Below are 24,534 nucleotides of genomic sequence, written 5' to 3'. Positions count from 1 at the left end.
AGCAGGAGCACGCCTACTAGTCACACAGTACTGTTTATATACTTTATTTCCTCGATGACTGGGATCCTCCCCTGCTTCCCCATTGACTGGCTAATCCAGGTTCACAACCTATCCAATGCTTCACAGACAATGCATGGCCTTTAGTTGCCGGCCTGTTAAATTTCAAATTTCTTTGACTTTGTTACTGTTAAAGTGGTAATGTTTCTTCACTTACCTGACTTGACACCGTGATTTTCACCTAATTGCTCTAAGGAGTCTGGTTGTCTGCATTTTATAAGGCCATCTGCTAAGTTTTCTTACCACTGTAAGCATATCTCAATACCACATTTCTTACCTTTAAACAATGTAACTCTGCAAAAACGTTTTTATTCCCACAACAGGGAAAAAACCCAGAAGTGAGAGGAATGCAGGAATACGTGCTTTGGTATGTGAGACAATGGCTTGGGGTCTTAGATTCAATTCAGTTCCTGGCTTTGAAACATGTCCTGTGTGATTCTGCGATTTGTGCGATCACCTCTGGCGTTTCAGGCGCTGCTGCACAACATTAAAGTAAGCTTTCCCTTCGCTCCTCCCCTCCCCACGTCCTTTTTTGCTCCTGCTTTAGGATCCGGGCAGATGTCTGCCCGCACGGCTGCCTCACGACCTGCCCCCACACGGTGAGGCTGCCTTTCCACCACGGCACAGCGCGGGGCAGCGGCGGCGGGGAGGCTCGGTCGGGGGCAGAGCGGGAGAGCCGGGCGGTAGGTTTTTTTCTCCTTGTTCTTTCGGTTCTGTCGTTCTTTTGCGAGCGAGCAGCGCCGGCCCCACCCTACCTCCCCTCGCCTCGCCGCCCCCTCACCTCCTGCACGGCGTTGCGCAGCTTGTGCTGCGTGTCCTCCATCAGCGCCTCCACCTCCCGCAGCATCTCGCCCAGGCTGGCGGCCCGCCGCCGCCCGCCGGCCCCCGCCGCGGCGCAGCACGGAGCTGCCAGCGCGGCCGCCAGCAGCAGCAGCGGCAGCAGCCGCCGCGGTCCCGGCCCCGCAGCCGGAGCCGGTGCCGTTCCCCGTGCCCGCCCCATCCCGGTGGCGCTGCTCCCGCCGCTCCCCGTGCCGGTTGCGGGCTGGCAGCGCGGAGGTGGGGCGGAGCGGGGCGGAGCGGCAGCGGGCGGCTCCGCAGTGCAGCGCCAGCCCCGCAGCCCCCCGCAGCCCCTCGCCGGCCCGCCCTGGCCTGGCCTGGCCCGGCCCGGCCCGGCCCTGCCCGGCCTGGCCCCCGCGGCCCCGGGTGGATGGTGATAGCTGCCTCACAATATCTCCGTTCTGTGTTTTGCTTTCCAGTCTCCAGCGAGGCTCGTCAATAGATGTGGTCGGCTCTGGAGGACCAGCTAGTTCCCTGAGAGTCGATACTTCCAGCCTCTGGCTGGCCAGCACCCCGCTCTCTCTGATGACTTCCTTCCAAATCTTTTTTCCCCAAAATTTCAGACAACGTCATCATTTTTTATCTGTGTTCATCTTCCCCGGCCTCCACGTTACTCTTCCTGTCCGTGCTGCACCTCAAGAATTCCGTAGGTGGTTTTAGCTGCAGTCGGCCGGCTGCTCTGAGGCAACAATGTCGTGCCAAGAGAAAACTCATTTTATTTTGGAGCCTGGATGAGAGGTAATCGTGAGTAAAGTATTTCTGCAGAACATATGTGTCCTGAACATTTCCTGCAAATTACGATAATCACCAATATAAATTCCATGGTTATTGGCAGACTGAAGAAGCTTCATGCAGCTCTAGCAGAAAGGCAGTAGAGAGGAGTGGAGATTGTTAGGCCCCCTCTGTCCCCAGAGGGAAACCCTTCCTCCAGTCTTCCAGCTCCTGCATATCATAGAAACGTACTATTGTAGGGGTTTTTCCAACCTAAATGATTCTGAAGCTCATGCTTTTTTTTCAGTGCCACAGAAGGTTTCCTTTTGGATACACCATAAATCTCAATTTATTACAGTAGTTTGATATTTTTAAAATATTAACTTCTTGGACTACACAATTTAAGTAATAAAGTGTGTTGGGAATTATCTGAAACAAATTATCTTTATTCCATCACATTGCATGAAATGCAGCATATAAAACAATTCTGCAATTTAGATAACATACTCCTCTTTCCAGTCTTTATAGTTAGATTTCCAGTTCACTGTCTTAAACCAGCTTATTAATATTGCCAGTGACAATGTACAGGTGACACTTAATTAGCATTAAGAGGTTTAATATTCCTTGTGGAGTAACTGAAGATTTTGAGAACATCTCCTGAAAGGTATATTATACTAAAAAAAAAAATAAAAAATGTATTACACAAAAGCACATATGATCTTTTGTCAAGACAATTTATTCTTAAACATTAAGCAACAAATTCAGGGAAGATAAAATACGCTGGCATAATTCTAACTGGAAATGTAGTTGGGAAAAACAAATCCCAGAGATACTACACAAAAAGAGTTTGAAAGACTTTGGTCAGCCTCAGTACAAGAACCTTAACATGAATTTGAGGCAAAAATGCTCCCTTGCCATGCCGAATGCACTCCTGTCAAAGACAGCTATCATCTGAACTGGTGATTCTGGAGAATAGAAACCACTTCCTGTTTGGATGAGTTTTGCGACAAAAGAGCACATTCCTGAAATCAGTAGGGTAGGGAATCATGTATGTTCAATTTTCTTTTTTTTTCCCACGCACATTGTTTATTCATTTAAAGGACATACATTACATTGTGTTCAGTGTTTCAAACATCTGTTATTTTGAATGTTCATTTACCATTTAATTGAGTTCTTTTCCCTTTGCAACAATTGTACTGTGAACAGTCAATCAGAAAAAAAAAAAAAAAAAAAAAAAAAAAAGAGTAGCAAGATGTCTGGCTAATCTATGTAAAGAAAAGGCATCCTTCTGAAGGATGTATGAACAACATCAGATGCAGATAACAATACAGCAAAGACAAAATCTATCACCAGCAGGCAAAAATCCCCCAAAATGAAAGCCAGAATTCCCTGCTGAGCAGAGTTAGGAGAGGGAACTAACAAGTGACATAAGCAGTTTCTTCCATCTTAAGCCCTATGGCAGTTCCTTTGAATTGGTAGTCTTGGCAGTTCCTTTGAATTTCCCCTGAAGAGGCTGTGCTGTGTGGCTGCAGTCAAGCTGGGGTGCCAAGCTGGTGCTGCCGAGGGGTCACCCAGCTGCTGGGCTGACTCCATCACCTGCGGAGCAAATGGTGTGTACCCACAGCTGTCACCCTCTGATTTTTTTTATTAGTACAAGAGCAGTTAATGGTTTTCTATGGGAGAGACTATCCAGACAGATAAAAATGTGATAACACTATTAAATGGCTACTCTTTTTACTGCTCTTCTATTTTTTAAGAATGCTTGGATTTATAAAGCTCTGAGTTGTAGTAAATTTTTTTTCTACTCACATGAGGTTTTACAATATGGAAACTTGTAAATGTCAGGACTGAATAACTCTAGTATAAAAAAAAAAAACACAGTTATTTTGCTGGATCAGCTCAGTGTTTAACTTTCTGACCATCTTCATACATTAAACATATATCAAAATTTTAAGCTCAGTCTGAGATCTAGGAGTTTTAGGAAAATATAGGAAAGAATTAGGGATTTTGTCGCTATTAGAGCAGAACCATTAAACGGTCATATTTTTTTCTCAGGTTTTGCTGAAATAAATAGGCATTAAGGACACTGAAATGCTAACACATTTGGGATAAACCTGACTGCAATGAGAGGATTATCAACAGAGTTTTCCTGGAATTACTGTTCCTGAAAATTCTTAATTTAATACTGTTCTGGAGTAATTGTGCTACATTCTAGTTTAGTTTATTTTGTTCTGTAAGTAGTTTACATTGCAAAACAGTAAGACTTTGTTGAAGATTATAAGAGGATCACACATAGAGTTGATTTTGAACCATTATCGTAGTCAACTCCTCATCTTGTCAGAACCAGAATAAGTTTCAGATGTAGGTGACCACCTTGCAGGCCTTTATTTAATAGATAGAAGGCAAGTTTTGTAGTCCGTTTAGTTTTATTTTCTTAGATAAGAAAGAAATTTTTATCTTCTTTGTTGCAGAAGTTAGACTGGAGTTCTATTATCTTCTTTTGGCCTTCTTGTGCGTGACCATAAAATTTTCTGGAGGTTAGTTTGTTATAGGACCTGTGAAATATTAACCTCACAGCATACAGTAAATCCTTGTCAGCTTTTTCAAATACAGTCATTATGGGACAGCTGGAATTTACTCAGAAAAAATAGAATTATGCAAATAGGAATATTGTTTGCATTTGAAGGCACATTATTTAGCAAGACAGCAGCTATACATTTGAAATATGAACATGTTTTGATCTCATTTTGTATTGCTCTGTGGACTGTATTTTCCTTTTGATATGTTCCCAGTTTTAACTGGTGAAGGCCTGACTAATCAACAATGCCTATTTTTATGGTGCGCCTTGTTATCTTCTCAGTTACTTGTGACCAGAACGGATTGAGCAGTGAGTCACCCACCAGACATTATTAGAGCTGTGACAACATGAAACCAGATGAAACCTCTAAACTCTATCTGCTTTCCAGACCATGGAAATGCAGCATATTGAATTTGCTTTGACTTATGCAAATTGCAGAGCCTGGTAAGGACTCTTTTCTACCCCTAGGAGTTTTCCAGTATAGAGAAGTTTTGAACAACCACAAATGCAAATTACATGCATAGACAAACTGCTGTATTCTAGCACATGCCCAGTGATAGTTTAAATGCCACTGCAAGCCATTGTCTTCATTTAAAAAAAGTGACCTTAGGCACTAAGTTTCTGAAAGTTTTTATAAAGTATTATTTTGTATTTGTGATGCACAAGTCCATGGCAGTGGGTGGCAATCTTATTGTTACTCAAATGTATTGCTTTGTGTATTCATACAATCAAATTACATTTCCAAACTTCCACATGCCAGATTATTCCAGCTACTTATGAAGTGCAATATTGTCTCATAAATGAAAAAGTTAGTGTAATTCTTTTTTACATAAATGTACATGTGTGTTTTTTTGGGAGTAGTATAAACTGACAGTACGTAGGTGCAAACACTATCACAAGCACTATTGTAGCATTTAATGTTTTTAAGACTTCGTAGTTAAGATAATTGGGAGTGAAATGCAGAATCTCTGTATTCAGATCTTAGAGTGCGTTTCAGATCAGAAAGTAATGCTTGAAAGTTTTTGGTGTGCTAATTTGTTGTAGACAGTTGATAGTTTCATTGATATCAGCTCCCAAGAGCTGGAAGGCTGGATATTAACAAATATTAAGCTATTCTATCATTATCAGAGAGCATTCTTCTAGGCCAGGGTTGAGTTGTATTGCCTCATTCTTGTAGGCAACCTTGACCTGTGATGTCCCAGCTGTATCTTTTGAAGCTAGAAGACATAAGTCTTTTTGCGGTCTGTCACAAATAGTGCATTTTTCTTTAAAGTAGAATTTCTCAGGCTTGTTGGACAAATCACTTCTTTTTGACTTTCTGTAGTGTTTGTCCTTAATGCAATTTGCATGCATTCAAATGGTGCTTCCATTCTGGGGCTTCGTCATGAAGACAGAGACTGCTTGGTAACTGCATTTCCCTATTGTAGTAAGAAGTGATATAGCTTGGGCTGCTGAGCTGATAGTATAGGTCTCCTGAGATCTCTGGCAGGCTTATCGCTCATTCTGAGTGCCTCTGTTTTCCCTTCTCATTGTTCTTAAGGGTGGTTGTTTTGTAGCTGTAAGTTGTATGAAAATTTTTCTTATGTGACTCTGAGAACATTTTTTCCAGACTATATTTGTACCTTTTTCCCTAATGCAGCCACCCAACTCTATAAAATTCTCAGTTGGCTGCAGGTAAGATAGTAAGCAAAATTAATAAGAGTAAGTTGATGGACCAAGTCTTTCCACTTAGTATTCCTTTGCCAGTTACTGATTCAATTAAGGTTTTAATACGGAAGTTGAGAGAAACACGTCCCTTTTTGTGTAGGGGTGATATGTGTAGAGAAAAGACATCCTAGAGCCAAATTCTGTTGTCTGTTCCATGGCATTAATAGTTGACCATTCCTGTTCACTTCAGCACTTTGCAACATCAAGTTAGATATGATCTAAATCTTACTACAGATCTCATTACCTTGCTACAGTTGCTATTCTCCCCCTTGAAACTGTATTATAAGCAGACACAACATGTATATGTGGGAGTTGGGACAAGAGAATCAAGGAATGGGCATTCTACGAACTGCTGTGAAATTGGGTCAACAGCCATGAAGAAGGTACCTGGAAGAGAAGGAACTAAATAAATTAAGAGATTAAATGGGCTGAAGTAAGATAGACAGGAACTCACATAAGGAAAATTAGAAAGATAACAACTAGAGCAGTAGGGATTTTTTTTGAAAGGGGTGGTGAGAAGATTGGCTTGAAACACAGGAAGAGAGAAGCAGTGCAAAGGAGTTGCAGAGAAAAAGTACTTGAAAGAGACCACATGAAAGAGAAAGTCACATAGACAAAACAGCAAAGCTAAAAGCAGGGAAATAAAAAAGGCTGGTTCAGAAAAGCAAATGACTTAAGGGAAGTGAATCCTGAAGCTAGTTTAAAGCAATATGAAAACATACAATGTGCTTGTATGAAATAAAGGACATAGAAGAAGAAAGAACCAAATGCACTGTGAGAAACAGAAGACTTTTATCATATATATAATACACAAAAAGAGACATCTAATTTGAAGAAAAAGTTGATTTATTTGCTTCTTTTTTTTTTTTTTTAAACAAAATATAGGGAATATAATGTATAGTAGTGTTTTGGTTGTTTATGAAGGTGAAATTTACTCATCCCTTGGAAGAGAATGTGTGTCATGCTGGCCATGTTTTTCCCTCTTTGATGCTATAAATTGTACTTGCTACCAATAACCACAAAGATAACAGATGTGTTAGGAAAATGTTAAAGATCAGGTATCAGCTATCCACTTAGAACTTTGCAGATTCTAGGCATTCAATAAATCCCCCAAAGTTGTCACAGCCATTTATTCCTCAAGCCTTTCTCAAAATGATAAGCTTGTAAACAATGACAAAATACATGCAAAGTTAGCTGCTTGGCAACAACAATTTCATAGATGACTCACTAGCCAGTAGTTTGTGCATGCATTTGCCAAATCATAGAAGCAATACAACCTTCCATCTTGTACATTTAATGAAGCTACTTCAATTCCCATCTCACCACATATCTTAAACATTTATGATGTCAGGAGATATAATGTATGTAGTCTTCAGGTGTGTTGTCTTTCTCTACCAGATTTCCAATGTCTCTACACAGTACATTATAACTGAGCATCATTATTTAATTTTTCTAGTCTAGCTTAGTCAAAGCTTAGTTTAATGTCATTGCAGTTTCAAAATAAAAAAGAATGCAAACACTGATAAAATCTGATGCGAAAATGAGTCATTCCTATATTCTGATTTTCTATTTCCTGTTCTAACCGTATCTTAAGACTTATGAAAGTAATTCAACCTGTGGTTTGTGTATCTAACATCATAAAGCACTATAAATTTATTAAATTCACAGAAGACAGAACAGAGTTTAAGCTGATACCAGGTATTGTACTTTCCTTTCACAGATTTTAACAGATTTGTAATGATTTATATCCATGTAAGAGGAACAGCTCCAATATTTCCTGTTTTTAAATTACATGTCATTCTGAATTATGGTATTTTGTACATTTTTCCATTATGGAAATGAAGTTTGTTTGAATTAGTATTTCTTCAAGGATGGGTATTGCCTTTTTTTTTTTCTGTTTCATGCCACATTTTTAGTGGTTGCTATGGTGAATAGGTTTGTGTATTAAATAGCAGAAAACAGAAATCCCACAATAAAGGTTAGCCATTCACAGCTGGCTGTTTCCCCAAGGCTACAAAAACATATGAGTCCTTCATTTGGAAAGATATTACTTTTAAAATTCATAAATTAAGAATTCTCTAATCCATGTGCTAAACCTAGGACTATCCAGTTTTCTCAGCTGACTATCATCCAAATAGCTAGTGCAGCTATGAAGACATTAATACACTGATATTTAACTTGCATATGGTCTTTGTTAAAGAACACAAGAAAAAAATGTTGAATGACTCAGAACAAAGAAAAGTATTTCATAAAGAAATAACAGGTGCTCCCTTCATCTTGCTGTCTTTGAGTTTGTGAATCACTACAGGATCAATTTTTTTCACAGTTATATATATTTTACTTTAGCGCACTATTTCCCCATGTCACCTGCTTTTCCAGGTTGTTGTTGAAGCCAGCAGAACAAGAACTGACTGTGGAAACCAATTCTCTCTATTTCTTATGCAGTTTTTCTTTTCTGGTGAGAAATGATCACTGGTGACTCAAGATCTTAGTTAAGTTTGAGGAAACAGGAAGGGCTCAGGGAAAAGAGAAGGTCATGGCTCCTGGTAGCCTCTTCACAGACCCATCAAGACTTGGGAGAGGCTCTCCTGGTGCTGCTCTCCATGTGTCCCAGTGCACCCTCTTTCCTTCAGCATGCCAGTTGCTGCTCACCCCCAAGTGTGGGAGATATCAGATCAAAATTCCACTAAAAAGTGGCATTTGGTTTTGGTAGCATGCATCAGTTCTGGCCTCACTGGCTCCAACCCCCTTGCAAAAAAAGCAACAAATAATCACAAGAGCTGGCAAGAGTCTCATAAATATTCTGAGATGTATTTTCTGAGATAAGATGAAAGAATTCAAAACAGCATGCTGTGTCGAATGTGTATTCAGCTGATATCTTCTAGCCTTTTTCCCACTGTACTTCTGGCAAGATGCTTACTTAAATTCCTATTGAAATATGAACGTCAAAGTTGATAATCCATACGAAATATCATTTGAAACAAAAAGTATTACTGGATATCCCTCTGTAAATGCACATTATCTGTTATCTATTTAGGTTGTTATGACTAATTAGCTTTAATACAAACTTATGCACACAAAAATATTTGTAAATAGTTTTCTTTTAGATACAAGGTATTTTAAAATTTAAGGCAATGGACTGCACTATATTTTGCAGATTTTGAATCTAAATTTTTATTGTTTCTTTAATAAAAACAAACCTGCTAAAATAACAAAATTGGGATTGAGTCATCTACATGGGAAAGTTTTTATAAGCACCTTGATTTAAAAAAAAAAAAAAATACTTCTGCATACTTTAATACAAGAAAACATTCTACTTTTGATGAAGGCACAAATCTTATATTATTTAAAATTCAGAATTGGGAGCAAAGGCCAAACTACCAAAATTACAGCAAGCACTTTGTTTTGCAACTATTTTTAAGTATTAAAAACAGAATACTCAAGAATACTACTGTGCTATAATGAGAAAATAAATTATTGTGGTCACATCTTAGGAACAGGATCCATCAGCCCTGTACAAAATCAAATCTAGGTGGCATTAACACCACAAATGACCTAAAGGAATGATAAAAGGTGCTAGAAGAGTGGTGTATGAATAGCAATGGCTGCAAGATTTGCTGTATTGTTACAAAAACTGTGAAAGTAGAAGTGGTCCCATGAAAACAGCTGGGACAAAAAACTTCCAGGACATGAAGGTTGTCATTGTTCTTGAAACACTGATAAAACCAATAATCAGAAACTACAAGTAAGCACTAAAATGAGATGCTTTACAAACAGCAGATGGTGCAGCACTGCAGCTGGACGGAGTGCCTTGGTGGTGACGCCAAAGAAGCTTAAACGGAGAAGGAATGATTTGCCATTGTTGCCAGGTGCCATAAATGTTATTGTAAACATGTATAATGTTATTGTAAACTGTATGTGTGTGGCTGCACAGCAACAGACGAAGAGGATCACAGGCTGTTAAACAGCATTATTGACAAGCCTATAGCTTTTGCACTGAGTATGAAAGATGAAAAAATTTGACTTGCCAGGGAGCTGCAAGCCCTGAGGATACATTCCTGTTGCTTATCTTATATTGTGCAAAGATAGGAAAAGGAAGAATAGTTGCAAGAAGTACAATGAATGTATCATTTAGAAAGAGGATCTCAGAAAACTAAAAAAAAAAAAAAAAAAAAAAAAAGACGGATGATGTAATTCATCTTTAAACAAAGAAAAATAATAAAATCATGATGCCTGCAGAGAAGCAACATGTTTGTTAGCTGTAGGGGACAACTGGAACTAAAAATACAAGCTGTGAAAAGAGAGAATTAGTGAAAAGAGAGAATATACTGATCTCAAATAAAATTAAATGAGAATTTCTCAGAAGCATTAATAATATCCATTTTATCATGTTCCTATGTGAGAAAGGAATAAACACCCATAATTTTCCCCAAATAATTGCATGAGTAAAAGAAATGACCGTTGGTGCGAAGTGCCAAAGACAAAATTTTGGGGAACTGAGGGAACATTAATGACATGCCCAACAGAGCCAGGCAATCAGTGACTGATTTGAACACTGACATACAATTACCAGTCATATTTTGGAATAAACTGATGACTCAGTATGGTTGTTAGTCTGCATTAAAACAAGCCATGTTAACTTTCTAGGTCATGCTCTAATGAGATAATGGGGACAGAGCAGATGTGAGACGGCTACATGGAGACAGTGCAATGAAGGACTTGTCTGTCTTGTGGATTTTCCCAGGATGAGTGAATCATTTACTAGATCAGTACCTCCAATCTCATACTTTTCACCTATGATGCTCTTGAATTTCTGAATAATGTGACTTCTGTGCCTTATGGAAGTGTGCTTGTCTTCCAAGAGCATACCTTATATTTTAGCACCTTGGCATGTCTTTCTACAAATTGGCTACAGGTTATTTCCTTGTCCCTTATGAAGAGCATCAGTTGCTGAGGATCTTTGATCTGTGTGCCTTATTTTGGGGCTAGGAGTCAACCTTTTTAATGACAGGGTTGTTGAAACCCTTTTTAGGGCCGTGCCAATGCAATCTGGTACAAGCCAGGTTTCACATGATACCTGTATTCCTCAGGATGTTGTCACACAGGCTGAGGTCACACAGACTGCCCAGCACCTAGGAGGCAAATTGCGCAAGGGACAGATGGTCCTCTTTGAAAGCTTGTTTGTTGTACCCACCATAATACCCTGTGCAAGTCTCTGCTTTTATTCTCTTTGCTGCCCCTGGTGGAGATCTCTGCTGACATCGGTTAACATGCCTTCCAAAGGCCTGGTTCTTAGCCTTCTGTTTATGACTTGCATTAAATTCAGCTTGTAGTTTCCATCCTTCTTGCATCCTGGAAATTTGAGACTGATGTAATTTTCCTGTTATATTTCCTGTTATATTTCACTTTTGACCATTTTTATTTTACAAGGCAATGAGGAACATAGAACTGTAATTCTGTGGGTGTAGTAGTGGATATACACAGATGTATATATGCATCTGTGTGTGTGTGCGTGTATATGCTGAGAGCACAATCATTTTTTTAACATATTTAAAGCATGAGGGATTAGTCCTCCAACAAAATGAATATAGTCTTAATAAATTTCCTCAGCACGCCTTATGTGTCTTATGATAAATAAGGCATGCTGAGGAAATTCATTATGTGTCTTATGATAAATAATGAATTAAAGTAATTGCTTTGTTTTCTTACATCTGTGCTTCTGCTGGTATACCATTTCATATATTTGCACTATGCTGGATGTGTTTGTTGTGAACAATGCCTCCTGATGTTGAAATGTGGTATATAACAGCAGTTCTTCACTATTATAATCCAGCAAATTAAAAGGTGATTTCTGTTTCAATGCAGCTTCATCTGATGGTAGAACAGTTTCCTACATGAACTGCTGTACTTACTACAAGGATTTTTTTTTTTTTTTTTTTTGATAGAGTGAATACCTCAGGTTTTAATGTCCTTCCAATTGTACTTCAAGCTAAGGACTGTATGGAGCCTTTCCAGAAGGACTGTATGGAGCCTTCTGGAAAGGCTCCATACAAGGAGCCCCTCCAGACAAGGAGTTTAGTATCTGCAAAGACTGACAGCTCCAAGACTCTCTATAAGCTTACTCACCTGTAAGGTAATGATGGCAGAAAGCAATTCCTCCAGAGCTGAAATAAAGCCCTGTAGGAACATTCTGTTTTCTGTTCAGTACTCTTTTTTTGCTGACATCTCTACTTTGGAACAAAATTGTGTTTCAAAGTAAATAGGGAAAAAAAAAAAAAAAAAGGATATATAAAAAAAAATCTGATTTATTTGTTTTTGCTAACTTTTTAACTGGACCATGTTACCTGATAATTTTATCTATGTCCTGAAAACACATCTTGCTTTAGGTACTTACTGAAATAAATCACTTAATAAAGTAAATGTCCCGGGAAGAAGTTTCAGTTTTCTCCTTGTCAGAACAAAAGATCCAATGAACGTACAAAGAATTTTGCTCAGATTTACAATAATGACAATAGTTTTTAAATCTTATCCCTACATATTTCCAGGCAACCGCCTTGTGATTTGTGAGTTGAGTTTTCACTGTTTTTCTGGACTCACACAGCATAAGGCATGCAGTCCTGTGGCTGGGAGCTGACTAGGAAGGTGTCACTGTAACTTAGCTGGAGTAAAGCATTTATACTTCAGGTTCTATCTTCCACAAGATTGCATCCTTTCTTATTTCTGATTGACTGCTCCCAAGGCTTCAGTCAGACAAATACCTTCAAGGTGTTATTAATTTGTTAAGTTCTGCAAAAGCAAAGTAAAAGTTCTGATCATGCTATATCCTTCATCCTTTATATATTGTATATTATATATGTGATACAGCTGCAGCAATGAACAGACACACCCTGTGTCTCATTTCCCAGAAGGCTCCAGTATTGCCACTGTCTAGGGCAAAAGATTGGTTAATAAGCTATCTATTTCAAGGTTTTAAAATACTTTACTAAAGTTACACACTATCTATAGCAAAGTTTTTCTTATGACTTTTTCACATGCATATATATCTTCCCAGCATAAGTCACACAGGTGGATGGATTTGTAAGTATTTGCTGCAAGCTTATGCATCTGTCAGTCTTTGAAGGAACAGGATTATACCACAGTTTATCTACTTTTGTGACTATGTTATTTCACCCATTTTGATTGTTTTTTTTAGCTGTTACTACTCTATACATTTTTGCCAGCTCTAGCATACAGATATTTCCATGGACTACTCTGTCGTTCCTGTATGTTTGTATTTTGAATGACCTCTTCTTTCTTTCTCTAGGCTGCTCTACTTTTGAGACTGTGACTGGACACAGAAAGTGTACCATTAAACTAGAAACCATAGTATGAATGTAGCACACCTATACTACTCCCCTGATAATTAATTTTCACCTGTGTGGCATACAGATCTTTACCAGGGATATTCTGGAGATGATGTGAAAGCTAAAATAAATAAATAAATAAATAAATAAATGTATATATATATATATGTATGTATCAGCTGAAGAACTGATTTCAGTTATAGCCTGCCTCTTGTTTCTTTTCTGAACCTCTTTCAGGGCTCAGGCTGGCATGGAGAGATGTCTCTGAAATTTGGATAGTGTTAGGAGAAGGAAGGGCTAAGGACATATCAGCTCAGCACACTAAGCTCGTTCCTGGAGCTAAGCCTGGGTCAGAACTGGGTCTGACTGATCCGATATGATTGGTGTCTCTACATCTGTTGAGCTGGTGAGGCTGGCTTTCAAATGACACTCTAAACAATTGTTGTAGGCTCTGCACTTGTTTGATTAAAACCAACCCTCCCCCCTCCCCCTGTGGTGGGAATGATATGGAGGCATAAAGATGTGTTTGTGTGATAAGGAGCTGTGAAAATGAGAATTCTTGTTGAACAGCGTGAACCATGCTCCCCACAATACTTTGAAGGCACTAGTGTTTTTTTAAGTTAATGGGATGTTACTGTATGAAGAAGTGACCACTTGCTAATAAACAAAAAGACTGGCCAAATTTATCTGAAAATGTGATTTTATAAAGACCATTTTGCCTTATAGTAAAAAATTGATTTAGTTGGCCAAAAATCTTGTCTGAGACACCTCTTTCTGGCAGTTTCATTGGGTTATATCACTAATGCTAGAAAATTGTCCAGAATTGACCTTGTACCAACTGCTGAGTGATGGTTTGTGTCAGAAAAACTTCAGCCTACGACAAATTGCCATTTTTCTTACTCATGATGTATACAAACAATGGGACGGGGTTCTATTTTTTTTCCTGTATTTTAGACTCTAATTATTACTTATTAATTTATTTTTCTGTATTTTAGACTCTAATGCATGCTTCTACATCGCCATTTGAAATACTTCATAATAAACAAATTAGGAGAGGGTGAAAGGAAGGCACTTCAGAGAATTTGAATGAGTGATTAGGAAATCTTAAGGAAAACTGGTTGTGTCACAGAAATAAAGCAGAGACCAAGGAGTTAATCTGTTCTGGTAGATCATCCCTTCATACTTTTCCTAGTCAGCAGCCAAGCTATTTCTCAAATGCCAGCCAAGAACTACTTGCAGCTGGCAAAAATCCACAGTTATCAGTGCAATGGAAAAGGGGTGAGGCAAAAAAAGAGCAATGTGGCCCTGTTGATAGTGAGGCGTAGGTTCCTGTGATCTCATCTAGTAGACATGAGAGAATAAATAGTTAAAGAAGATAACATTTATACAATTAGTAAGCTCAGTGGTATGTATGATGGTTTCCTAGGCATCTGGAACCTGTTTTGTGCCATGGAGTATATAAAATTCACACGGCACCTGTGGAATTCATGTAGAGCCTGGTTTCCCTGTAGCTCGCAGAATCAAATTGTGATTTCAAAAAATATCAAACAACTAGTTCCTAAGTTATTTTGGGTATGACACATTATGGACACAGAGAGGTTGAGAGGCGGAGAGATAACAGATGAAATGTTGTAAAATAGAATGCAGAAATCTTTCAAAATCATTGTCATGCAGTGTTCTTGCACACAGGAAGTGAGTGGATCTAGCAGATCCCCAAAGCTCCTCAAGCTTGTGCAACATATCACTAGGGTGGAAATAAGTCAATTTTGAAGTCAACAGCTATACATAAAATAACACCTCTTAAAGGTCAGCATTTCCATAACTCCCCATTCTTGTGGACCCCATGGCACAATAAGTACTGACCAGATTTTTACAGACTGAAAGAAGTGCTGGGCTCTTACACATGGTCAAATCAGCCTTGTCTGAACACACACAGTAGAAAGTGAGCCACGGGGGATTTAAACTGGGGATGAATATTCTTTTCAAAGAACTATGAGTACTAGATAGAAAAGGCCGCACTTCTTGCAGCTGGTTAATCAACATAGCTAGTTGATTTCTGTAGCTTGTATTAAGGAGTCCTGAGAAATTAGACCACTGAAAATAAATAAAGCAAGTAGCATTAATGCATTCTGCTGCCTTTTGTAGTGTAATTGATGACTGCTTAATACACTGCTTTCTTAATACACTGCTCTCTGACTCATTGTACAGTCTTTTGTGCACCACATGCATTTAAGAATACACATGTGAAATGAAGGTGTCTAATTGTCTAATTTTCAAGCAATCCTGGAATATTCTTTTTTGGAGTTCTGAGTTTAATTGAAACCAAACATAAATGCCATTGAAAAATTAGTCTGTACACAAAATCTTGCACATTTAAGAATTGCCAATCTGTTAAAGACTGTAGGAACACTTACTCCACATAAGCAGCAGTAGGATCTCTGCTCTGTTTAGGCTCTTGAACACTTCTGTGAGTGCAAATCTGTGTGCATTTGTGTGCGTATGCATACACAGACGTGGTCATCTGTTGTTTCTAACCTAAAAAACTGATTTGGATATGTTGCTTTTTAAAGGGGAAAATTCCAGTCTGTTTTGAACTTCATGTTATTTCTCTGTATTAATAACATATTAACTCTATTTCTGTGCAAAACTTGGGAATCTGAAATGTGAATATGAGCTGGGGCTGTTACATTTGCACTGCGCTGGATGAACACTTGGGAGGCTAGCGCTAGCGAGCAATGTGCTGTGGAAATATCTCCATCTAGTGGGTGTGACTGAGCTGAGGACATTCCTCCGAGTTACCAGGATGCTGTCTGTCCACTGTTTAACAGCAGTTGTGTATCTGTTGTTTTCCAGAAAGAAAACAGCAAACGTAGGAACCTCCTACTATCTGTGAAATTATTTAAGATTTTAAAAGTATTATAGAAATACATCCAATATTTAATGTGGTCTTTCAATGATAGACTATTCTTTTCTCACTGAAGTGTTTACCCAGTCCATTATGCCTAAATTAGCAAGAATATCTCTGATGGTTTGTCTACACATTTCCTGAATGAGTTTTAAAAGAAATAAAAAGCACTGAAAAGTTTTCAGGCTTGACATACTCTTCCCACAGTTAAAGGTACTGCTTATCTCAGAATATATTTTAAATAAGGAGAAGCGGTTCACTGGGATTTGAAAGCTGGTATGTTTATAAATATTCATTATTGTCTTCAAGACAAAACTTGTAAGAGCAATGTGAAAAATACATTGTTATCCTTATTTGAGACCTGGCTACAAAATCCTCTACTCTCCTGCCTTTTTGATGGAATTGTTCTTAGCTGATGAAAAAGAAAATTTCAGACAGGCTCAGTGCAGTGACCACTATATAAAAAAAGAAAAAAACAAACAAACAAACAAAAAAAAACCTGTCTGAATTTAAGAAGAGATTGGACTGTGCACTTAGTCACGTGGTCTGAACTTTTGGGTAGACCTGTGCGGTGTCAAGAGTTGGACTTGATGATCCTTAAGGGTCCCTTCCAACTCAGGATATTCTATGATTCTATGATTCTATTTGTTCCTAGATCAACTAAAATTTGTAGGAGTTTTAACATGAATAGAGTTAGGGCTTAGTGAGGAATACCTGAGGAAGGAATACAGCATAGTAAAACCTGCAGTACATTCAGTCCTAAAGAAAATATAGTACTCATGTAATGGTCCCCCAATTAATGCCTTATCACTTCTCTTTCTTAGAAGTGATTAGTGGCTGTAATAGTTATTTAAGGATGGTTCAATAAGATAATGGCATCTAACTAATCAGATGCCTGTTGCAGACATTTGTAAGCGGGGCTTCAGATTCTCCAGCATCCCACCAAGGCTAGGAATGTCTGTTTAAAATCCAGGTTGCAGACATTCTAGAATTTTTGGTTTTCTGAAAGGAACTGTGCAGCACCTCAGCTGATTGGGACTATAAAACATCATCTCCCTTTTAAGCATTTTTATGCTTATCCTATTATCAGCACATAGAAAACAGATATTTTTACACATATGCATGCATGGATATATATCCTTAAGAATAGGTAAAATCCTTTATGTATGAACACAGTTCTGGATATGCTTTGCTTCCTTATTCAGCTGTTATGTGTATGCATGGTGCTTTTCCTCAGCAAAATTTCCCTCAATGTAGTTTACATTAAAATCTACAAAGTATTGTTTTAAAATGTGAGATTGAATACTGTGGTTATGAAACCAGGAGATTAATGTCATTAGCTCAAGACAGGCACCATGGAGACAGGTGCCATGCATGTTTCTCCGTGTAGCTCTGCCAATGCACATTAATTTTGATCTGCAACATTCCTGCTATTCCAGTCCTGGGCTCCTCTTGTGCCAAATTTTGTAGTTTATTTATCTGCAGGTATAGCAAAGTTTCCATCAAAGCAGAAGTTCTTATGACTACCTTTTACTCATTTTCAACTTCTGCTTTTTACTCAGCTGGTACAATCTGCTTCGTCTGTCATGTGTCTGTTATAAAGGCAAGGGCTCAGACTTGAGTCTGGCTGGCACTGAAATAATGCCATGATTTTACATGATCTGAATGCCAAAAGCAAAGAACCCCAAAGTTAATCACTGCTTACTATGACAAGACTCAGCCTCACTAATCCTTTTCTGTTTTCAGTCCATGTTACTGTGCCACTTGACCTGCTTCTTCAGAGCTGGATTATGTACCCTCAGCATGTGTTGCACAAGAAATCCAGTCTGGGAAGCAAAAATGATTCTTGCAAAGCTTTAGGTGTTGACTCTGCTTGGACCAAAACTCACAGGAGGAAGGGATGATGCCTTTGAGCTCACTGGACATAAAACATCATATCTCAGGCATTTACTCACCCTTCCTATTCTGGGCTTGCAACAGAGCTACTTTGTCTTTTAAGTACAGAGGAGTATCCAGTTTCAGACAAACTGTATGCAGCGGTTTTGCCTCCAGGATTGGAGTAAAGATCCAGTCTCCTGCCACCACCACACCTACTCTGAATCCACGGGAGGTCATTTTTATTCCCTTTCATGCCATTCATAATAGCTGGCAGAGGAATAATGACAGCAGTAGCCTGCTGTGTGATTGATATGTTTGTGCTGCTTTGTGTTAAGCAGTAATGTTTTTGCATATCTTATGTTACCCACTTCTAGTATATTCCGTTACCCACACCCACTTCTCTGCCAATGGGTAAAATGAAATGACACGTTTAGCTTCTGCTTAGCTCACTTTGTGTCCTCCACATAAGGGGTGATATATGCCAAGTACTTATCACTATAATTAAGTGCTAGTTTGCCAGACTCCAACTGGACTGGAATGGGGTTCACAAAAAAAAAAAAATCCTATGAGGTGCTATCTAGATATCTGAAACTTTTTCCTTTACTTTCCTGTGTGGGAAGGTTGTTAGCATCCTCTGGTAGCCCAGATGTTAGAAACAGCCCTGCAGGAAATTACAGTGTGCTACAGCAACCTACCCAAGTGAACCATTGTTCTTGTGCTGGCACACCTGACACACAGTGCCTGGCTGCTTGCTCAGAGCACACTGCTAGTATGGCTGGGAGAGATGAGGCTGAGCAAAATCTGCATGAATGATCGCACCCATAGGGGTGCGCGAGTAGGTGGGATGGACAGGTTCTTTCCATGCAGGATCGTGGCAAGTGTTGTATTCACTGGCATGAGATACCACCAGAGGCACAAAACATACAGATGGGCATCCTTTGGTATATCCAAGGTTTCACTTGACAGCTGCTGCTGAACAAAATGAATAAAATTCAGCCAGGTCATCCTGTCGTGCCATTGGTGCCAGGTATTTACAGCTGATACTTTACCAGCAAGAGAAGAATCGTGTACAGGACCATAAGATCATTTTGCTAGTATTTCCATCTTTAAGCGGTAAAAATCTAGGTCTTAGTTCCTTAGAGCATCCAGGTGGTGGTGCTAGATATTAAATACAAAGCACACTTTTTCAGTATTTTAAATGCTTGGAATATAAAATGTTTGGATGAAGGCATCTTTACAGTTATTTCTTAGATTTTTTAACTACTGTCCTCTCTTTCAGTGAAAATAGCAAGTCGCCTTGTAAAAGTAATCTGTTGTATGTTTATGCCTCACACAAAGTGGCATAAAAGTGACTCCCTTATCCACTTTCATTTTGTTGAGAGATCATTCTGTGTATGAGGTGTAAGACAAGTACATAAAAGATGTATATAGATACATGTAGATGATAATATGTGAGATGATCAGGCCCAGGACATTTTGCTCTGCTGTAAGATGTTTATTACTTCATAAATCATGGTAAACCTTAAGAACACATACATCTGTTTTCTTGGGTGGTGACCATCTTTCATACCTGCCATTCATATAACTTACATGATCCGATGTCCAGGATCTTTTACACATTTATTATGGCTATTGATGAGTCAGCTTATGACCTTCTTTTTCTGTGAAGTCCAGTAGTTAAAAGTATTTAGCTTGGAAGAAGATACCTGCTTTCAAATTTAAAAAGGGGGGGGGGGTTGGGGAGGGGGGGGGGGGGGAAAGGAACACTGTGTTATGTTTCCTTGGCCTAACAGTGACCTATAAAATGTGCTGGTGAGAACAGAAAATGTAATGTGCCAATGACTGCAGCCATGGTTTGTTTTCATTCTTTTTGATATTTGATTATAAAGGTTAAAGCAGGGGAAAGGGAATGCTAACCTGAAGTGCTAGCTTTCCTGTGGCTCCCTGCCATGTAAGTTGGTGCTGATTTGAAGGGGTCAGGTTCTTTGTTGGCAGACAGGAGGCAGTGAGGAATAAACCTTATCCTTTCAGGACAGTCAGATTTTATAACAAGGTCACAGGTTTGGTCATTTTAGGAAGATTTTTTGCTCTGTTCTAGAGAGTGCCCTTGGTCTCCATGGGCCTCCTGCTTCTCACTGAGAGATTGCAACAGACAGCTGCTTGCTTAACACATGGGTTTTGCTGAGATAGGCTGAGCAGAGGGCAGAGTGCAAGTACGACCAGTCCAGTCAGGGCAGGAAAAGTGTCAGAAAGGTGAGTCAGGCAGAGAGAGGCACGTGGGGAATGGCACGGCTAACTCAAGCTTCCTCTGCTTGGCCTCCAGAACTGATGGACTCGTGACCATTGCAACTCACCCAGGCACCATGACGGGCATTTTTCAGAGCACAGAAGTCAGATCTTTGGCCACTGAAAGCAAGCAAGTAGAAGGTATTTGCTGAATGAGCACTGAAAGCAAGCTGGCTTCAGAGACATCTGCTTACAGTTTCCACTTTTCCACTTTCAGAAGAACACCTTCATTTGGCTTCAGGGATGAAGGCACTTTCATATGTATATTTATATTAAAATGCTCATGTGAGAAGGAATATTAACTATACTGTTGAGAAAAAAATTCTAGTCTCTAGTACAGTAAAATCAGTCATTGAGATTGGTTAGTTCAATATTTTTAAAATATACCGTGCAGTAGAAATCTGAGAGGAACAGCTCTGTTCTGAGATGTTGTGTCCAACAGGTATGACTTTGTGCACTTTTGCTTTGCTGAAGTATGCTGCGTGAAGTCTCCTGAAGTATTCCCCATGCAGCTGTGGAGGCTGATGATTTACTCAAACCCATTAAGAAAATTAAATCCTCTTCAAAGAATTATGTCCAATCATTCTGCAAATGTTTTGAAACACAACGGCTGTGCTCTGCCCTTAGTCGCTCTTGTGAAATCCAGCTGCAGTGAATGGAGGCTATGTGTGAGGACAGGTCTGGACCACAGCCTGTTCAACCCGGGTGGGCAGTTACGGCTTGCGTTTGCAGCATGTCTTCAGGGAAGCAGGGAGTCCATTTAAAATCCCCACTGTACCCATCGTTTTCATCTCCACTGTACCTTGAATCTGCCTTACAAGAACGGCTTGGGATGCAGCAGCAGAAGAAATATGGGACACAAACCACCATCATTTATATGCACATAAATGAACATGTGAAGTAAATGATCTAAAAAAACAACCACCAGTTAAGCTCTGGTTGCTCACATCTGGGTTGCATGACTACAGCTAAGAACAGAATGTGGCTGATCATTCTTACGTGTATCTACAGTCATTAACCATTCAATGACATCGAGAGGATAAATTGTGCTGTTGATGGAATTTCTCAGGCTATGTGCATGCTACCTTTCCTTCTGGGAGTTTAGTTAAATGGGGCTTTCCCTGTCCTTCAGGCAAGCAAATTGCTTTCTTTTTCCTTTTGATCTGTCAGGAGTCTGCTTTTTAGCCTGCTTGTCTTACCTTAATTCCTTTTGATAAAAGATCCCTTTTATCATGCATACTAAAATTGTTGGATGGGCCTAGTTGACATGCCATGATTAAATTAAATAAGCAGTGTGTGTAAATACAGAAACTTTTAAAATGTCATGTATCACTTCATTTTTCTCTAGATCTTAACACTAGATTTCACAATATCATGAGTATCATGATTGTTAATTTATTATTTTTTTCAAATTAATGTTATTGATGCTTAATATTTAAAATGGCTTTCAAGTGAAGGTTTCTTCAAAACCTTGAATTTTGAAGCAGACATCTGGGGGGGGTGGGGGGGGGGATGGACAACTTCTTTTTATTTACCAGTGGTGAAATCAATATACAAACATAGAAGACAGTTCTAGCTGTGAATTTGCTGCAGAAGCTACACTCTGATTACAGGGACATGCTGTTGTAAAGTGGTTTGCATTTCCCAATGTCACTTTTACAGGCTTCAAATCACTGCAGCCTATAAAAAAGGAGTTTACCATTATGCAACAGTTAAAAATGAACAATTTTTACACTTAATTTTTACACTTAATATTTACACTTAATTTTTGTATAGGTAGGAATTTATGAACAACAACAACAAAAAAAAAATCACACTCCAGTCTTGCCTGGTGTTTCTTCCAACTGTATCTCAATTTTCATTGTACATTGACCTACAAAGCACTAAATGCTATTTCAGTGCTTTGTTTTGTTTTCTGGTCTTGTTTTCTTCATAATCAAAAAGTAAAAATGTATGCAATAACTAGCCTTCGTTTCTCATGTATAAACTGAGCAAACCAGATGCCAGGTTCAAATAGTTGATTTTCTCCTCTTAGATTTCTTGGACATTTTTCACTTTTCTGTACATGTTTATTCCTAAAATGTTACCTTATTTTACCTCCGTGAAGGAGGACATGAAAGCTACAGAACAAAGACTTTCTAATGACAAAAGCCAAACTAAACACAGTAGAGCTGTAGCAGATCCCTAGTTGGATACGCCCATAGAGAATTAGATAATCTTTTTTAATTATGTAACATCAAACGTAGCAGCAACCAAGAAAATATTCTCACCTAACACACCTATAGCCTGCCTGTGTTTTTAGAATTTATTTTGTTTGGACACCTCTTCTACTACTCAGTTTCTTCTTCCCCCTGCAAAGTCATACAAAACTTGTTCAAGAAATACAACTCTTTTCCCTCAAATTAAACTTCCAGTGCTTTACACAGAATGTAAGAGGCCAAAGCCAGAACTAAAAATTTTGAGATGTCAAGGGCAGGGTAGTCTAGCTCAGCTGAGGGCTATAAACACCCATTGCTTAACTTTTAAATTAAAGAGTAGTTTCTATCTTTCAGCTCTCCTGTTTCTAACATCTTCTTAATTGTTGCTGCAGGTAAAATCCTCACAGTATTTGCACTTTGAGGTATCAAGAGGGGATTTCAAAGCCAAAAGAGAAGAAAAGTGTGTCAGCTGATGTCTCCTGCTTGATGATTTGGAGGATGAAGATTTAAAAAAGAGGGAGACCTAGAAACAGAGGGGGAAAATGTTAAAACAGGCATTGTGTCACAGTAGAATACTTGTGTCAGAAGTAAGACTGCCATGACCCAGGTCTCTATCTCTCACAGATGTACTTAGCTTTGCATGCTGATTAAAACCCTTTGAAGCTGATAGGACTGAATAGTTGTGTCTGAACTTAAGCTTAACCAAGTCCTCCAATACTGCATGTTCCAAAGAATGAGGTTTGATTAGAAGCCACTTTAACTCTTACCTTTCTGTTGTATCCTTGATAGATATAGCCCAAGCTGGAATCTGTTGAATGTTCCAGTTCTGACCCTGATCCTCCAACATCCCATTTAACTACTCACATGATAAAGTTATTTGTAAATGTTAAATCTTTGCAGGATTATGATCTAAAGGAGTATTAGAGCCTGATCCAACAACTTCAGAGGCCTGCCCTAGATTTTGGTGATCAGTGTATCAGAGCCATACTAAAAGGATTAAGATGCTGCTGGTACTTACTGAAGATACCGTTTTCCCAAAAGCACAGTTCAGTCTTCTGGTATTGACACAGCTAGAGCAAGTGGTGTAAGTTTGCACATTGTATAATAAGTCTCGTTATACTTAAACTAGTATAACTCTGATAGTTTATGGTGGCTCCAGTAGCCTTCATTTTATTTATGCATTCATAATCCAAATGTTTAGCAGTATAAATATGTTCTCTGTGTGCCTATACATACAGATATATATTTACTTATATAATGTGTGAGGTTATGTCATGGAAAAACATAAAATTTTGCTGCTGCCTCTCTGAGATGAGTGGGTTACTTGCTGTAGCAGAGTGGAGGAGTTAGGCAGGCTGCCACAGCACTGTCCCAAGACCAACCCTTCCTTTAGAGAAGGCAGGATTTCAGAAGTAGAATTGCAATTTATAGCTCTTCAGAAGCTCCTATGTGCTAGGTTTTTGTCAAAAATTAAGGAAGAAAACATTGGAACCCTTTTCCCACTTCTGATGCAGAAATATTCTGGGGTCTTCTCGCTTTCCCCTTCAGATTCCCTCTTTTACTTTCAAATGCAACTACAGATGTAAAAGTCCTAACAAATACTGAGGTATAGGTGTTTTTAGTGCATGTCAGAAACCTGATACTGCTTGGTTTAAATTTAGGATCTCCAGCTGACATGGATCTGTTGTGTTGCTTCTTAACGAAAAAAATCTGTCATGTTATGTGCAATCATAGTTGTTTTGTTTGTTTAAAAATGGCTTTCTTCACAAGCTGGATTTTGTTCAACGTGCACAGCCTATTCTGGCATATTGGTCAGCAGTGATTGAGACAAGAACACTTCCCCAGGTGAATAGTCTTCTCCCATAGGAATAAATGTAGCGGAATCTAATTAAATGAGTCTCTTAGTATAGAGAATGTATAGAAACTGAATCTATCAATGGGACAAGAACAGAGCTTAATTCAGAAAAAAAAAAAAAAAATATATATATATATATATATATTAACTGCAAGTTCTAAAAGATTTAAATTCTTTGT

The 24,534-nt window shown here is 38.8% G+C and overlaps 2 protein-coding genes across 5 annotated transcripts in view; one reads left to right on the top strand and one right to left on the bottom strand.

Moving 5' to 3' along the window:
- The window catches only part of DKK3 (dickkopf WNT signaling pathway inhibitor 3), a 28,676-nt gene extending 27,454 nt beyond the window's left edge, over positions 1–1,222 (bottom strand). The window contains exon 1 of the mRNA XM_084519850.1: positions 839–1,222. Coding sequence (XP_084375976.1) covers positions 839–1,057 — 219 coding nt within the window. The 5' untranslated portion in view covers positions 1,058–1,222. The remainder of the gene's footprint in view (positions 1–838) is intronic.
- The window catches only part of MICAL2 (microtubule associated monooxygenase, calponin and LIM domain containing 2), a 163,516-nt gene continuing 139,595 nt past the window's right edge, over positions 614–24,534 (top strand). For 3 of the 4 annotated variants that reach the window (XM_084519762.1, XM_084519758.1, XM_084519763.1), the window contains exons 1-2: positions 614–740; positions 1,314–1,632. The gene's annotated coding sequence lies outside the window, so the exon portion shown is untranslated. Of the gene's footprint in view, positions 741–1,313; positions 1,633–23,565; positions 23,585–24,534 lie in introns of those variants that run through there. The other variant, XM_084519765.1, reaches the window with a different exon arrangement.

This window comes from Aythya ferina, assembly GCF_964211825.1.
Source record: "Aythya ferina genome assembly, chromosome: 5".
In the NCBI taxonomy this organism is placed as follows: domain Eukaryota; kingdom Metazoa; phylum Chordata; class Aves; order Anseriformes; family Anatidae; genus Aythya; species Aythya ferina.
This window is presented reverse-complemented; position numbering and strand designations above follow the sequence as displayed.